We start from the raw sequence: 18,107 nt of genomic DNA on the forward strand, positions 1-18,107 counted from the left end.
CAATCTACATAGAATACCTTTATGCAATAAAGGTAAAAACAATGGGATAGGGATCAGCAAAACTTTTTTATAAAGGGACACATAACAAGTACTTTATGGGCCATACAATCTTTATTGAAACTACTCAACTCTGTCCAAATAATTCAAATCTGTGTTATGGCATGAAAGCAGTAATAGACAATACATGAACAAATGAACACAGCTGTTTTCCAATAAAATTTTATTTATGAACATAAATTTGAATTTCATGTAATATTCACATGTAATAAAATAGCATTCTTTTGACTTTGGGGGAAACCATTTAAAAATGGTTCTTAGGCCATAGGTTGTAGGCCAGATTTGGCCTATGAGCCTTAGTTTGCCAACTTTGTATTATAACATTACTCATTAAGTAACAAGTATAGTCAGTTACTAGAATTTTAGCTCCAAAGGAAAAAGAAACTTGTCTATTTTGCTCACTAACATGTGGAACACTGTGATTGATACATATTTGCTACATGAATAAATATTTCACAGGGACTGTGAAATGTGTAAAAATTATGTGGTTATCATCCATCCAAACTTATCACACATCAAATAAGTCAATTTAACTAAGGAAAAAGTATTCAGGAAATTAGCACCTAAGAACTTCAGATAATAAGATAACCTAAAAGAATCTATTAAAAAAAGAATCTATTAAATAATTAGACATGTACATTAAGCGTCTGCCTTCAGCTCAGGTCATGATCCCAGGGTCCCAGGTTCGAGCCCCCATCGGGCTCCCTGCTCAGCAGCAGGCCTGCTTCTCCCTCTCCCACTCCCCCTGCTTGTGTTCCCTCTCTCACTGTCTCTCTCTGTCAAATAAATAAATAAAATCTTTAAAAAAAAAATAGACACGTAAAATGTACATTAAAGACATTTAAATTCTTAAAAATAAAATGGATATTGAAACACTAAGAACTAGACACTAGGGAAAAAACAAAATTTTGAAAGAGAACCCATAGAAGTTCTACAAATGATAAATGCCTTTTTTTTTTTTTTTTTAAAGGGCACCTGGGTGGCTCAGTCAGTTAAGTGTCTGACTCTTGATCTCCGCTCAGGTCTTAATCTCAGAGTCATGAGTTTAAGCCCCATGTTGGACTCCAGGCTGGGTGTGGAGCCTATTTAAAAAAATAATTAAAATTTTTTTAGAAAGAAAAAAAGATGAAGGCAACAGAAATATTAAATAGCAGATTAGACAAAGATAAAAGTTAAAACTTAGTGAATTAGAAGACAGAGCTGAGGAATTACCTAGAATATGGTATAGGGATGATTTTGTTCTTTGCCCTTTATCCTTTTTTTTTTTTTTTTAAGATTTTTTATTTATTTAAGAGAGAGAGCACAAGTGGGGTGAGGGTCAGAGGGAGAAGCAGACTCCCCACCGAGCAGGGAGCCCGATGTGGGACTTGATCCCGGGACTCCGGGATCATGACCCGAACTGAAGGCAAACACTCAACAACTGAGCCACCTAGGCACCCCCCCCTTTTTTCCTTTTGTATATAAAATACAGGTTAAAGGTCATGAAAAAAATGATGATATTATTATTAATTCTAATAAAAATTCCAGAAGGAATAATGTGGAAAGGTAATATCCACAAATAAAATGATGAAAATTTTTCCAGAACTAATGAAAGACATGTATCCTTTACCTAAAGAGGCACAATGAAATGCAGAAGCAAACAGTTTTGTTTTGTTTTTTAAGATTTTATTTATTTATTTAACACAGAGAGAGAGAGAGAGAGAGAGAGAGAGAGCACAAGCAGGGGGAGTGGCAGGCAGAGGGAGAGGGAGAAGCAGTCTCCCCCCTGAGCAGGGAGCCCAATGCGGGGCTTGGTCCCAGGACCCTGGGATCATGACCTGTGCCGAAGGCAGTCGCTTAACCAACTGAGCCACTCAGGCGACCCTAGGCATGGACAGTTTTAAGCAAATCAATTCCTAAATCCTCAATCTCCATTTTTACACTTTCTTAAAATTCATTTACTTTAAAACCCATCTGTAGAAAAGGCATCATACAATATCTCCTGTCCCAATAGACCTTTATCTGTTCTACAAAAGAAAGACATAATTCTCACCTATTGCATTAGAATCTAAAAACCTCCTAAAAGGAACAACTGGAAATACTGGAATCTCTTCTAACACAAAAAATAGTAGTAGTCTTCATATCTTTCCCTGTTTTATAAATATTTCTGTTAAAATACACATATTTCTAACTATGGGATAGAAACTGGATATTCTAGACCAAGGTTATTAGATTTCCTTAATTAAACTGCAAAGTCGAAAGCAAAAGTGATAAAAATTTGCACTTACTGGCTTTGTATATTCTATTCCAATTATAATCAAGAAAAGCACTGCCCCAAGGAGAAAATCAAGTAGAAGAACTCAAAGAAAGCCTAAGTTTTTAAAACAAGACTGAAATCTGCTGTGCCTTATTACAACCAAGTAACAAACTCAGGTCAAAACCAAGGCTGTCTTTTTCTACCTTAGAATTCTGAAGTGAAATGAAATGGTTGTCATGAAGATACAAATTCACATGTTTACTTGAAGTGAAAAATGAAAACAGACACTTACAGATAAATAGTATCTAATTTAATTGACTGGCAGGACTATATGGACTGGCCTTGTCAAATAAATTATATATAGATATTTTCCATAGAACAAATGAACAAAATATGCAGTTCCAACATTTAAAAAAAATACACAAAACAAAAACTATAAAATATTTCACAAAAAAATATCGTATTATCAAAGGCATCCTGCAGTTAACAAGATTTCAATTTTTTAAATTATTTCTCAGAGTATCTAGTTAAAAAAAAGGAATCTAAAAGTAGCAAGTATAATTATTAAGTCTGATAAAGCCTTTTTAATATCCTTTCCCCCAATTCAGAAGGGCAATGACTCTAATGACTGGATCACAAATTATTTTTAACTTTTAAATATTGTATTGCTATGTGATTTTTGGCATTTAATTCAAAAGGAAAGAACTGAAGGATAATGCTATAGCAAAACTTTATCCTTATCTATTTATTATATGACCAAGATTTCTCAGCATTTATAAAAAAAAGTTTAAAAAGAAAACTGCCAGGTGCCTGAGTGGTACAGCTGGTCAAGCGTCCAACTCTTGGTTTTGGCTTAGGTCATGATCTCAGGGTTGTGAGATCAAGCCCCGGGCTCTGCAAGGAGTCTGCATAAGACTCTCCCTTTGCCAGCCGCCCATGCTTGCTCGCACATGCACACTCTCTCTAAAATAAATAAATCTTAAAAAAAGAACTGCTACTGAAAGTTTTATTCTAGCAATAAATAATATTTGTTCATGGATATGTGAACCAAATGAATAAAGAAGGAAAACATCAGCACCACCCATTTTAAGAAATACATTTCCAATATAATTTTACATAATAAGTTTAATAACTACAAATATCTGTAACATATTTTTGGATTAAATGTTTAATTATAAGAATAACTCAATCCAGTAAAAGAAAAACTTAGAACCTTGTAGTGACAGTTATTTAATGTTAAATTTCAATAAATGTGTATCTATTAGTGTGACAGAGTAATTAAAAGACTTTCAATTGCATAAAAAGACATCATATGAAGTTAAAATACATATACAAAAAATACATATATGAAATTAAAATTCTATGGGAAAATTGAACAGAAATATGAATTTAAGGAGAAACAGGCACAATATAAAATTTCCAAATGTCAGAGAGGAGATGGTACATGTATTTTTAAAACAGATGATGCTGAGTATCAAACTGAATTATCTTTAGAGATCACTAGATAGACATAAATATCATTTAAGTTTTATTTTAAAATATCAACACTTACATCCTTAAAAATGTATAAGGCATATATATTTTTTTAATTTAAGGGCATCTTCAAGAAAAAAAACCACATAAATTGAAAACCAATGTCAGAGAAGTTAGTAAATAAAAATGCCTTTTATTTTTCCCTGCAAAGTACACTATATTTCTGTCCGCTTGAAGAACACCTAAACAGCACTCTAAGCAATCAAGATGTTAAAATAAAAGCTAAAGAAAACTGCAATATGAAAAACCTTATAGTTTTTCAATGTAACTTTATAAATGAAAACTTTAAAGCACTAAGAGAAAAACTTCAAATTCTACAAATTCCCTTAGTTACAACAAAATAGAGATGTTGTGGAAGAAACCCCCCCTCCACAAAGATGGGGGGGAGAGGAATTAGAAGACCCTAAAGTATTATTCAACTGTAAGTATAGGAAATATGTGAAGAGGGTGCTATGTCAGATAGGTAAAAATTAAAGTCTGACCACATACTTCCCAAGATTACAAAGAAACAGGAACTCTCATATACTATTAGTGGGAATGGCAAATGCTAATTCCTATGAATGAGGCATTTAGCAATAACTAGCAAAATTACATGTAAATTTACCCTCTGAAACGGCAACTGCAATTCTAGGAATCTATTCCACAAATATACTGTAAAGTATGAAAAAACATAAGCATGAGGCTTTTTTATTTATTTAGCATAAGGCTTTATTAAAGCACTGCTTACAATAACAAAGACTGGGAAAGACCTCTGCTCATCACTAGGGAACCAACTAAATATCTACTGTTCATCCAGTCACTGGAGTACTATGTAACAATAAAGGAGATAATAAAGATTTCTAAGTACTTTGCTAGTGGAGTGATCCACAGACCATACTGTTAAGTAAAACAATCAAGGTACCAAACAGTGTGGATAATTTCTCTGAGAAGGGTTGTATATTCTATTAAAAATGAAAGAAAAGAACAATGAAAGGCTAAATCATGTAATTTTTTAAAAAAAGGTAGTTTATTAGTAGTGAAAGAGAACAAGGTAAAAGAATAAGGGTGCTTTTAATGGACTCTTATGGATGGTCTCTAAGATACATTAATTTTAAAAAGATTAAAAATCATGTACAGTATGCTATTAATTGTGTTAATATAAGAGGGTAGGGCAGAATATATATACTTTCTTTGTAATGCATAAAATCTCTGATGGAATAAACAAGATACTGGGAACACCACTAGCCTCTGGTGTGGAAGTGGGTGGTTGGGAATTTCAATTAAAAAATATAAAAATCCTCTTGAAGTATTAGTTTTTAGTATATAACCTAAAAAATTTACCCAAGAAAGTCAGAAAAGCAACACTTGCCTTTTTTCCTTTTGAGGTCTTGGAATCCTCATCTTCATCTACACTGAGTAGATTTGCCTCACTACATAGAAAATAAAGGGGAAAAAAAATCTTAAGTGACAATTACAACCCATACATTAAATTCAGAAGTTTTATTCTTTTTGCTTACCCAATTCAGGGATCAGCAAACTTTTTCTATAAAGGGTAAATTAGGCTTTGTAGGCTATACAGTCTCTATACCAACTACTCTACTATTTTAGTATGAAAGCAGCCATGGATTGTATGTGTGGCTGTATTCCAACAAAACTATTAACAAAATCCAATGGTGGGCCAGATTGGGCCCATGGACCTATTGTTTGTTGACCCCTGCTATAAACAAACATATAATTTTTGTTTCCTTAACTGTAGATTTCATATATAGTCACTCATTTTTCCTTTCTGTCTTAGATTTAAAATTAGGGGATAAGAACAGAGAAACAAAATAGAGAAAAAACTGGTAAGAATACTTTAGCTGATGTAAAAAAAAAAAAGTAATTCCAATAGTGTTACCACAGTAAAATAGTTATACCTCTGCAACTCTTAGAAATATCAACACTAGAATGATTGGCCTAAGACTCTAAAAGATCAGACTGATATATCCATTAATAGTTTATGTTAATCTCAAGATATTAAAAAAGCTGAAGCTCCTAAGGATCCTCTTATAATGATGAGCCAAAGAGTGTAATTCATAAATGAAATACACAGAACAGGTAACACTTTAAAATGCAAATTTTTTTACATAATTATGACAAATCTAACAAAGAAAGTTAAAATACATTCTTCTAAAAACAACTCTGCAGAGCTATTTTTAGTAAAATCCTAGCTATTTATAATAAAAATATAAAATGTTTGTTCCATTATTGTTTATACACATCCCAATTTTTTTAAAACTAAAAATTCTCTCCTTCCAAACATTTTACAAAAATGTTTAAAAGGTGACATGCTTTCTACTCAATTTCAGATTTAATTCCAATTTTTCAAACTACATAAATACTGTCTGTAATAAAAAATTATTTTAAATTTAAAAATAGAAATAAAAAAAGAAATAAGAGAAAGACAATCATAAAATACCAACTTTAGCTGAGAAACTTACCAGTTCAAAGCTCTCCTTCAAATAAAAGTTCACTTCAATTCAATATCTCATAGATGAAGGCACATAAAAGTGGTAATGATGAACGAAGCTGTTCCCCAGACAGAAGTGAAGTTCCCACAATATTCAGTCAATATACTCTGAATGACTTCTTGTGTAAAAAATTTTTAAAAATACTTATAGTTTTGGTAGAACTATATGTATTTATATATAATGTGCATATTATATATACATATATATTTGTGTATCTCTGAATTAGTGTTACCCAGTGGAAAACCAGATCAATAAATCAAGGCACCTAATAGCAATGGTGAATTTGCAATACAAATTTCATGATATGCAAAAGGTTCTATTAAAACGATCATTTAAATTTTACAAAGCAGACATTTCAAGTACACTAACAAAGTGTAATGAATACTTTGTTTAACTTCTGTCTGGATCAACATCTGTGTTTATCATTTAAATTGCTTCTGCTCTCTCTGGTGGTAATGTAATCTAAGCTGGATGGACAACTGTGAAGAAAGATACTATAGGACTTAATCTTTCACACAAAACTCAGGAGCTTTAATCTGGGTTCACTTACTCATGATAAATGGTAGCTTTTCAAATCACTGCCTGAACAGAATGTCATAAAAAAAAAAAAAAAAAAAGCCCAATTTCTTTAACTGAAAATCAAGTCAATTTTTAATTGTAAGATTATATGTATCACATGCACATATTTACACATTTCAAAACACGGAGAAACATAACAGCAAAATTATTTAATGAAAAACTGCATTTTTTCCCTTGATGCTACTGTAATAGACAATTTTTTTTTAAAGTAAAAAATACCATACTCTTAAAAATACTTCCATGGTATATAAATCATTTTTTAATGAAATGTCATTCTTACAAAATATCTGAGGGGGAAAAAAAAGTTCTTACTCTTTATCTGTATCTCCTTCACTTTCGTCTCCATGATCAAAGCTCCAATTATTTTTAAAACCTCCATCTCTCTTAGATTCTGATCTAGCCAAAGCTGAAATAAAAACAAACTGAGATAAGTATTCAATAGAGCTATTCAATATAAAATAAAATTAAGCATTTCCTAAGCTCTTTGGTTAGTCTAAATTTTCTTAATTTTCTTGCTTTTTGACTATTTCTTATAAATATCTTATTTCCTCTAAAATAAAAAAGAACACATTAAAATCTATTTTTACTAATTTACAGTTGTCCATATGCATGAATGTGTTACCAAGAAGAAGCCCAAACTAGTAAGATACAGTAAAAATGGGGTGAAGCATATGATTATGTATGAAGTATATAAAAATCAATCCAGTATCTCCATATTTAATCACTGATCCTAGAAATTAGTACGTGTTAGTTAGCTTGCCCTATTTATGAGAAGTATATCCAGACCACTAGTCTTTTCTTTACTTCAGTCAATCATCTCTACCTTTGAAGAGAAGAGAAACTAGGTTTTCGGCATTGACAATATGGTGAACTTGATGTCCCAGCAAACTCTCTAGATCAGAACACCAAACATTCTCACAGTAAGTTTAAAAAAATTTTTAAGTGCATGGCTGAAACCCCCTGAAGCCATAAACAACTAGGAAGTGTGAACTCAGAGAGATAAATGAAGTTCTGAAGTTGGCATTTGTCTTGGAGTCATATGATACAAACTTGATGTCCTACAACTGAGGCTTTAAGATCAAGTTTGGGATGCCAGCAAGATGAGAGGTCAGACTGAAGACCGGAACACCTGAAGGGCAAACTTCCAACTAGGTGAACAAGGGGGAAAAAAAAAACTGAAAAACAGCAGAAATAATTATGATGTCTTGTCTTTGCTCTGGATTTTGGGGTTGATATTTACCCCATGGTTAAAGAATTCCTAACCATAAGCTCATAATTACTCAGGTTTGGGCCCCGAAAAGCCTATAATTAAAAGAGTCTCACAAGAAAAGATGCTGAATATCACTAAACGTTAGGGAAATGCAAATTAAAACTATTATGAGACTCTACTTCCCACCCATTAGAATGGCCATTATTTTTTTAAAACATTAAATAATAAGTATTGGTAAGGATGTGGAGAAACAACTTCTATGCATTGCTGGTGGGAATGTAAAATGGTGCAGCTAACATGGAAAGTATGGCAGTTTCTCAAAAAGTTAAACATAGAATTTACCCTATGATCCAGAGGTCCCACTTCTAGGCATATACCCAAAATAACTGAGAGCATGGACTCTGATACTTGTACACCAATGCTCATAGTAGCATTAAAAATAGCCAAGGGTAAAAATAACCCATATGTCCATCAAAAGACACATTAATAAATAAAATGTACTGTATGCATGTACATGTACACACACACACACAGGAATATTATTCAGCCATAAAGGAATGAAATTCTGATACATGCTACAAGGATGAACCTTGAAAACATTACAATGAGTTAAATAAACTAGACATAATAAATACTATATCACTCCACTTAAATGAGGTATTTAGGATGGGCAAATTCAGAGGCAGAAAGTAGGATAGAAGTTAACATGGGCTAAAGAAAGAGAAGAATGGAAAGTTATTTCTTAATTGGTACACAGTTTTTGTTTGGGTTGATGCAAAAGTTCTGGAAATGGGTAGTGGTGATAGTTTACAACATTATTGAAGTACTTAATGACAATTAAAACTGTACACTTAAAAATAGTTAAAATTGTAAATTTTATGTATATTTTGTCACAATAAAAAGCTATTTTTGAAGGAAAATAAAAAGCCTCTCCATGACTAACAGAATCAAATATAAATCCTCTGTAAAAAAATATAAAATTTCAATACAAGCCTCAGAAAGTTTCAAAGAATATGAGTTTACAAACAAAAATATCATGAAATAGGAAGGAACAAATCACCATGAGCAAATCTGAAACTTCTTTACATGCATACTGGGATGGGACAAATAATAAATAGTATATAATAGAAGCAAGGTTTCTCCCTGTCAGAGAAAGAGATTACAAATAAGCAACAGAAGAAAACTACAACGAACTCTATTCATTCTACTGGTACTAGATTAAGAGTTATCAGTATGAACTCATAGTTCTTTGATATACATACAGATAGATAAAAGGAACATATACAGGTATGTCTTGTACCATGGGTTAGTAGTATATAGAACTAAGGCTTTGTCCTCTGAGAGGATCTAGAAAACAGTGACACTCCAATGGCAACAAGCACACTCACAACCAGATCTTGATTTCTAAATACCATTCTCTAATAAAAGGAGCCAGGGCTCCTAGAAGAAATAACTAACTGTAGGGATGGGGCAGAGAAAATACAAGATTAGTCCAGAGTATTTTGTATGCCAGAAAATAAGGAGGTCCATTTTTTTAAAAGATGGGGTAATGTCAAAAAGGTTTCAGGAATCAAATTGAACCTCCCAATAGCTGAACAAAGGTGAAACAATTTTAGCAAAAATAAACAACAGTACTGGATTATAACCCTCAAAATAAAAGAAATATTCAGAAATCCATACTGACAGAAATGACTGAATAAATAAATAAATGGGAAGAAAAGACCTATCTTCCTTTTTTTTTTTTTTTTAAGATTTTACTTATTTGAGAGAGAGAGAGAAAAAAAACAAGCAGGGGGGAGGAGCAGACTCCCCACCAAGCAGGGAGCCCAATGTGGGGCTTGATCCCAGGACCCTGAGATCATGACCTGAGCCAAAGGCAGACACTTAACCGACTAAGCCACCCAGGTACCCCAAGACCTATCTTCCTTAAAAAAGAATTCCAAATGACAGATGCACAAACTCTTCCCCGTAAAATGTGAAACTTAATTCCCCTTCCCTTTAGTATACACTGGCCTTAGTAACTCACTTCCAAGAACTGACTACAGAAAGGGGAAAAAACTAAATTGACAGTGAAAAATGTGACAATCACTCCCTCGGCCGTGATTAAGGTTAACATCAAAAGTGATGTCTTATTCATAGGATATACTGTTTAATATGATGTGATGAAAATGCCACTTCAGCTCTGTGGTCTTCTTCCCCAAAACTCATAATGCCAGCTTAATCATGAGAAAACATCAGATAAACTCAAACTGAAGGACAGTCCATGAAATACCTGACTAGTATGCTTTTAAAACCATCAAGGTTATGAAAAACAAAGAAAGATTAAGAAACCGTACACATCAGAGGAGACTAAGGAGATGTAACAACCAAATGCAGTGTGGTATCCCGGACTGGACCCTGGAATTAAAAAAAAGACAGTGAAACAACTAGGGAAATCCAAATAAAGTCTGTAGTTTAGGTAACAGTATTATACTCATGTTAATTTCCAAGTTTTGGACAAACGTACTATGATCATATAAGGTGCCAACACTATGGAAAGATGCATAAATGGTATACAGAAACTCTGTATAACATCTTTGAAACTTCTCTACAAATTTAAAAATTATTCCCCAAAAAGAACTTTAAAAAATCAAATGTAAAATGAACCCGTTTTTTAAAACAGATGGTTAGGGGGTGCTTGGGTGACTCAGTCAGTTAAGTGTCTGCCTTGGCTCATGTCATGATCTTGGGGGTCTGGGATAGTGCTCCAGGTCAGGCTCCCTGCTCAGCAGGGAATTTGCTTCTCCCTCTCCCTCACTCATGTACGTGGCAAGTGAGTGCATGCTCTCTCTCTCAAATTAAATAAATAAATAAATAAATAAATAAATAAATAAATAAATAAAATCTTTTAAAAAAATAAAAAAAAAGATGGTTAGGTGAAAGTTACCCTATCAAGACAGAAAAGGTAATGAACTATAATGATTACTAGCTTAATAAAGACTCATAATCCAGCAACTAGTATCCATCAAATGAGTCAGGCAAGTTAATCAAAAAAGCCACTAGGCAGCAAAAAGTCAAGAAATGTTTATTATTTACACACTGAAGGAACTAGGGTTCTATACACACAATTCTAACAAATCTAGTCATATGATTTCCTAATTGACAGCAGATTAGAACCTACAAATGAATAAATGAGAGAATAACCTCATGAAAGTGATTATTGTCAATAAGAAAATAACTTATAAAACGCAAACACATTTTAAAAACATGACCTTAGGGCAACTTGGAGTAGGAACAAAAACTTAAATCCTCAAAAGTCTTTGAGAGTATTACCACATTTCAGTATCCTGCTATGGTTGACATTAGAAATAATGAGTGGAAAATTATGTCCACTATACTCCATTTATGAAACTGAGTGGAAGGAGAGATAAAGGTTGAAGATAGATCCCAGTTAAGTATCACAAATTAAATACATGCATTTTTCTCCATACCCTTCATTAAAATGACAGAAATGGAAGGAGGGGAGAGAAAGTAGAAACGCTTAAGAACAAAAAGAAAACCAGAAAGGAGATAATGGTAAATGAGAGATATAATTAAATTGATGAAAGATTAAAATTTGATGGATGGGGAGGAACTGACTTAGTTGACCAGAGAAAGCAAACCTAAATATACCTACAAGGGCACAAATATTACCAAACTGACACGACAAGATTTGAACATTGCTGCATCAATAAAAGAAACTGAACTATTACAAATCTTTCCATAATGAAATATTCAGAAAAGGCCTCTCTAGCTATTTCCTTAAAAACAATAAAACAAAAAAACCCAGGTTATTTTGATTTCATGGGAAGTAATTTAGTTCTCTGTTGTTGTTGTTGCTTTTAAGTAAACTCTACCCGCAACATGGGACTCAAAATCATGACCCCAAGATCAAGAATCACATGCTCTAACAACTGAGCCAGCCAGGCACCCCTCTAGTAAATTCTTTCAATCTTCTAAGAAATAGCAACAAATTTATTCTCCCAGAACATAAAAGAAAAAGAAACATTCTACAGTTCATTTTGCAAAGTGAGAATACCTAATTCCAAACCTGACTATGACATTCAAGGAAGGAAAATTACCACTCTCTCATGGAGACAGATATAAAACCCTATATAAAATATTAGCGGGGCGCCTGGGTGGCTCAGCCATTAAGCGTCTGCCTTTGGCTCAGGTCATGATCCCAGAGTACTGGGATCGAGCCCCGCATCAGGCTTCCTGCTCAGCAGGAAGCCTGCTTCTCCCACTCCCACTCTCCCTGCTTGTGTTCCCTCTCTCTCTGTGTCTCTCTCTGTCAAATAAATAAATAAAATCTTAAAAAAAAAAATTAGCAAATCAAATCCAGTAATATATAAAGAGTAATACATTATAATCAAGTAGAGTTTATTCCAAAAGCAAGAGTTAACATTTGAAAATTATAAATTACAAAACAAAAACACTTTGCAACAAACAGAAAATACAGATATTGTAGACATTAATCCAACTCTATCAATAATCACTCTGAACATCAATGGTTTAGATGCACCAATCAAAAGACAGAGGCTCTCAAAGTGGATCAAACAACAAGATCCAACCATATGCCACCTACAAGAAACATACTTTAAACAGACACTAAATAGACACATATAGATTAAAAGTAAAGAGATGGAGAAAAATATACCACGCTAACAATAAATCAAAAGAAAGCAGGAGTAGCTGTATTTTCAAACAAAGCAGATGTCAAAGCAAGGAAAGTTATTAGATATAAAGAAGGGCATTACATTATGTTAACAGTCAATTCTCAAAGAAGACATAACAATCCCTACCAGGTGTACAATTAGCAACAGTGTTAAGCTATGTGAGGCAAAAACTAAGAGAAATGCAAGAAGAAATAGATGAATCCATTATCACGGTTGGAAACTATAACATTCCTGTATTAGACATGGACTGTTCCAGGAGGCAGAAAATCAGTTGAGAACACAGCTGACCTCAATAATACCATCAATCAATTGGAGATTACTGACATCTACAGACCACTTCATCCAACAACAGAAAAAAGCTCACATGGAACAATCACAAAGACTACATTCTGGGCCATAAAACACTTTAACAAATTTATAGAAACAGAAATCACACAACGTCTGCTCTCAGACCACAATAAGATTAAACTAGAATTCTATAAAAGAAAGATAAGCTAGAAATCAATAATTGGAAAATCCCAAAATACATGGAAGATTAAATAACACAACTCTAAAAAAAAAAAAATGGGTCAAAGAAAAAATCTCAAAATAAATTTAAAAATATTTTGAACTAAATGAAAATGAAAGCACAACTTACCAAATTTGTGAAATATAGTGGAAACACTACATACAGGGAAATTTATAGCATTAAATGTATGCATAAAAGATCTACGGGCAGCTGGGTGGCTCAGTCAGTTAAGATCTGAATCTTGATCTCAGCTTGGGTCTTGATCACAGGATTGTGATCTAAAATATATCATCTAAGCTTCTATCTTAGGAAACCAGAAAAAGAGCAATTCCAATCCAAAATAAGCAGAAAAAAAGAGATAATACAACCTGGAACAGAAATCAATGAAATTGAATAGGGAATCAACAGAGAAAAGCCAACAAAACCAAAGACTGATTCTTTGAAGACTGATAAAAATCAATAAGCCTCAAGCCAGGCTACCTAAAAAGAGGAGGACACAAATTACTAGTATCAAAAATGAAAAAAGAAGCACCACTACAGATCCCATGGATGTCAAAAGAATAAAGGAATATTATTAACAGCTCCACGTCCAAATTTGATAACCTAGAGGAAATGGACCACTTCCTTGAAAGATACAAGCTGCCAAAACTCACAAAAAAAGAGACAATCTAAATAGGCCTCTATCTACTAAAGAAATTGCATCAGTAATTAATTACTTTCCAAACCAGAAAGCACCAAGCCCAGATGGATTCACTGGTGAATTCTATCAAAATCTATCTTGTATCAAATACAAGAAATTGTATCAATTCCCTATAATCTATTTCAAAAGATAGAAGCATTCTATGAGACCAACATTACCCTAATTATCAAACCAGACAGAGACATTATAAGAAAACTACAAACAATAATCTCTCATGAACACAGATGCAAAATATTAACAAATTGAATCCAACAATGTTTAAGAAGAATTATATACCATAACCAAATGGAATTTGTCCCAGCTTTGCAAAACATTCAAAAATCAATTAATGGAATCAATTAAGTCAATGAATAAACTAAAAAAGAAAAGTCACACAATCCTATCAATAGAGGCAGAAAAAGCACTTGATAAAATTCAACTCTTATTCATGATAAAAAAAAAAAAAAAAAAACTCAGTAAACTAGGAATACTAGGGAACTCCCTAAACTTAATAAAGACTATCTACAAAAATCTACAGCTAACATCATACATAATGGTGAGAAATCAAAGCTCTTCCACTAAGATCAGGTACAAGGGGAAAATGACCCTCTCATTCCTTTCCAACGCTGCACTGGGAATTCTAGCTAATTCAGTAGAAAAGAAGAAGGACATAAGAGGGATATAGATTCGAAAGGAAAAATAAAACTGTCTTTGCTCACAGATGATATGATCACTTACATAGAAAATCCAAAATAGTTAATCAAAAAAACCTTCTGCAACTAATAAGCAATTATAGTTAAGTCTGCAGGATACAAGGTTGATAACAAAAGTTCAATTGCTTTCCAATACACCAATAATGAAAAAGTGGGATTTGAAATTAAAAACACAATATCACTTACATTAGCATACCCCATAACATAATACTTAGCTATAAAGCTAATAAAATATGTGCAAGATCTACATGAGGGAAACTAGAGAAACTCTGATAAATGAAATCAAATAGAACTAAATAATATCATGGATAGCACAACTCAGTACTGTCAAGTTGCCAATTCTTCCCAACATTATTTGTAGATTCAATGCAATCGCAATCAAAATCTCAGCAAGTTATTTTGTAGCTGGTAAGAAACAGATTCTAAAGTTTATGTACAAAGGCCAAAGACCCAGAATAGCCAACACAATATTTACGAAGAACAAATCTGGAGGACTGACACCACCCAACTTTGAGTCTTACTATAAAACTATGATAATCAAATCAGTATGGTGTTGGCAGAAGAACAGAAAAATCAGTGGGAAAAAATAGCCCAGAACAGACCCACATGAACATAATATAACTGGATCTTTGACAAAGTAGCAAAGGCAATACAATGGAACAAAATTAGTCTTTTCAAAAAATGGTGCTGGAACAACTGGACATCCACATGCAAAAAAAATGACTCTAGACACAAACCTTACATCCTTCAAAAAAATTAATTCAAAATTGATCATACACCTAGGGTGCCTGGTTGGCTCAGTTGGTTAACTGCCTTCAGCTCAGGTCATGATCCTGGAGTCCCGGGATTGAGTCCCGCATCGGGCTCCCTGCTCAGCAGGGAGTCTGCTTCTCCCTCTGACCCTCCCCCCTCTCATGCTCTCTCTCTATCTCATTCTCTCTCTCAAATAAATAAAATCTTAAAAAAAAAAAAAATTTGATCATATACCTAAATGTAAAATGCAAAACTATAAAACTCCTACAAGATAACATAGGAGAAAACCTAGATAACCTTGGGTATGACAATGACTTTAGATATAACACCCAAGGCACAATCCATGAAAGAACTGATAAACTAGACTTCATTAAAATTAAGAACTTCTGGGGGAACCCTCTTACAGTGTTGGTGGGAATACAAACTGGTGCAGCCACTCAAGAACAGTATGGAGGTTTCTCAAGAAGTTAAAAATAAAACCACTCTACAACCCAGCAATTGCACTACTAGGTATTTACCCAAAGGATATAAAAACACAAATTCAAAGGGGTAGATAACCCCAATGTTTATAGCAGCATTAACAACAATAGCCAAACTATGGAGAGAGCCCAAATGTCCATTGATTGATGAATGGACAAAGAAGATGTGGTGTATATATATGATGGAATATAGCTCAGCCATCAAAAAGAATGCAATCTTGCCATTTGCAATGACGTGGATGGAGCTGGAGTGTATTATGCTAAGTGAAATAAGTCTGTCAGAGAAAAACAAATACCATGTGTGGAATTTAAGAAAGTATTCAGATGAACACATGGGAAGGGGGGTAAGGGAGAAAGGGAAATAAACCATAATAAGAGACTCTTAAAGAACAAACTGAGGGTTGATGGAGGGAGGTGGGTGAAGGGTATTAGGGAGGACACTTGTGATGAGCACTGGGTCTTGTATGTAAGTGAGAATCACTGAATTCTACTCCAGAAACCAATATTGCACTGTATGTTAACTAAGTAAAATTTAAATAAATAAAAATAGAATCACACTATCAGTTAAACTTAAAAAAAAAACCAAAACAAAAACTTCTGCTCTGAAAAAGATAACGTCAAGAAAATTAAAAGACAATCCACAGACTGGGAGAAAATATTTGCAGAAGATGTATCTGATAAAGGACTGTATCCAAAATATGCAAAGAACTTTTTTTTTTTTTTTTAATTTGTTCAATTAGGCACAGGATTGTTTTTTGTTTTTTTTTTTTAAGATTTTATTTATTTATTTGAGAGAGAGAGACACAGCGAGAGAGGGAACACAAGCAGGGTGAGTGGGAGAGGGAGAGAAGCAGGCCTCCCGCGGAGCAGGGAGCCCGATGTGGGGCTCGATCCCAGGACCCTGGGATCATGACCTGAGCCGAAGGCAGACGCTTAACGACTGAGCCACCCAGGCGCCACTGCAAAGAACTCTTAAAAGTCAGTAAAGGGGCGCCTGGGTGGCTCAGTCGGTTAAGCGACTGCCTTCGGCTCAGGTCATGATCCCAGGGTCCTGGGATCGAGCCCCGCATCGGGCTCTCTGCTCAGCAGGAAGCCTGCTTCTCCCTTTCCCACTCCCCCTGCTTGTGTTCCCTCTCTCGCTTTCTCTCTGTCAAATAAATAAATAAAATCTTTAAAAAAAAAAAAAAGTCAGTAAGGGGGCACCTGGGTGGCTCAGTTGGTTAAGCATCTGCCTTCGGCTCAGGTCGTGATCCTGGAAGCCCCAGGATCGTGTCGGGCTCCCTGCTCAGCGGGGAGTCCACTTCTCCCTCTGCCCCTCACCCGCACATGCTCTCTCGCTCTCGCTTTCTCTCAAATAAATAAAATCTTAAAAAAAAAAGTCAGTAATAAGAAAAACTTGATTAAAAAGTGGGTAAAAAGAGAGAGGAGGGTTGTAGGATAGGCAAAACGGGTGAAGGGGAGTAGGAGATACAGGCTTCCTATTATGGAATGAATAAGTCACAGAGACAAGACACCCCATAGGGGTGCCTGGGTGAAGCAGGTTAAGCGTCTGACTCTTGGTTTCGGCTCAGGTCCTGTTCTGAGTCTTGAGATCCAGTGGAGTCGGCTTGGCTCTGTCCCTCTCCCTCTGCCCCTTCCCCCACTCATGTGCACATGCCCTCTTTCTCTCTCTCAAGTAAATAAATCTTTTAAAAGGCACAACATAGGGAATATAGTCAAAGTATCATAATAGCATTGTATGGTAACCGATAGTAGCTACACTTGTGGTGAGCATGATGTATAGACTTGTGGAATCACAATGTTGCACAGCTGAAACTAATTTACTACTATGTGTCAAATATTCCTCAATTTTTTAAAAAAGGGGCCAAACACCTTAACAGACACCTCACCAAAGATATAAAGATGGCAAATAAGCATATGAAAAGATGCTCCACATCATAGGTCATCAGGGATATGCAAATTAAAACAATGAGATACTTCTACACACCTAGCTAAACTCTGGAACACTGACAACACCAAAATGTACAAAATAAGTATTTTGCATGGTTAGGAAAAAAGTCTGTTTTTTCCAGTTTCCTTGCTGGTGAGGATGTGGAAAAATAAGAATTCTCACTCACTGCTGGTGAGAATACAAAATGGTACAGTTTCGTGGTTTCTTGCAAAACTACACATAC

At 34.3% G+C, this 18,107-nt stretch overlaps 1 protein-coding gene across 6 annotated transcripts in view; it reads right to left on the reverse strand.

Annotated features, from left to right (window-relative positions):
* The window catches only part of SENP6 (SUMO specific peptidase 6), a 115,286-nt gene that overhangs the window by 82,740 nt on the left and 14,439 nt on the right, over positions 1-18,107 (reverse strand). For all 6 annotated transcript variants that reach the window (XM_036094083.2, XM_036094079.2, XM_036094078.2 and 3 more), the window contains exons 2-3: positions 7,207-7,300; positions 5,175-5,235 (exon numbers count right to left, since the gene is read on the reverse strand). In XM_036094083.2, the coding sequence (XP_035949976.1) occupies positions 5,175-5,235; positions 7,207-7,300 (155 nt within the window). The remainder of the gene's footprint in view (positions 1-5,174; positions 5,236-7,206; positions 7,301-18,107) is intronic.

This window comes from Halichoerus grypus, chromosome 9 (assembly GCF_964656455.1).
Source record: "Halichoerus grypus chromosome 9, mHalGry1.hap1.1, whole genome shotgun sequence".
Lineage (NCBI taxonomy): Eukaryota > Metazoa > Chordata > Mammalia > Carnivora > Phocidae > Halichoerus > Halichoerus grypus.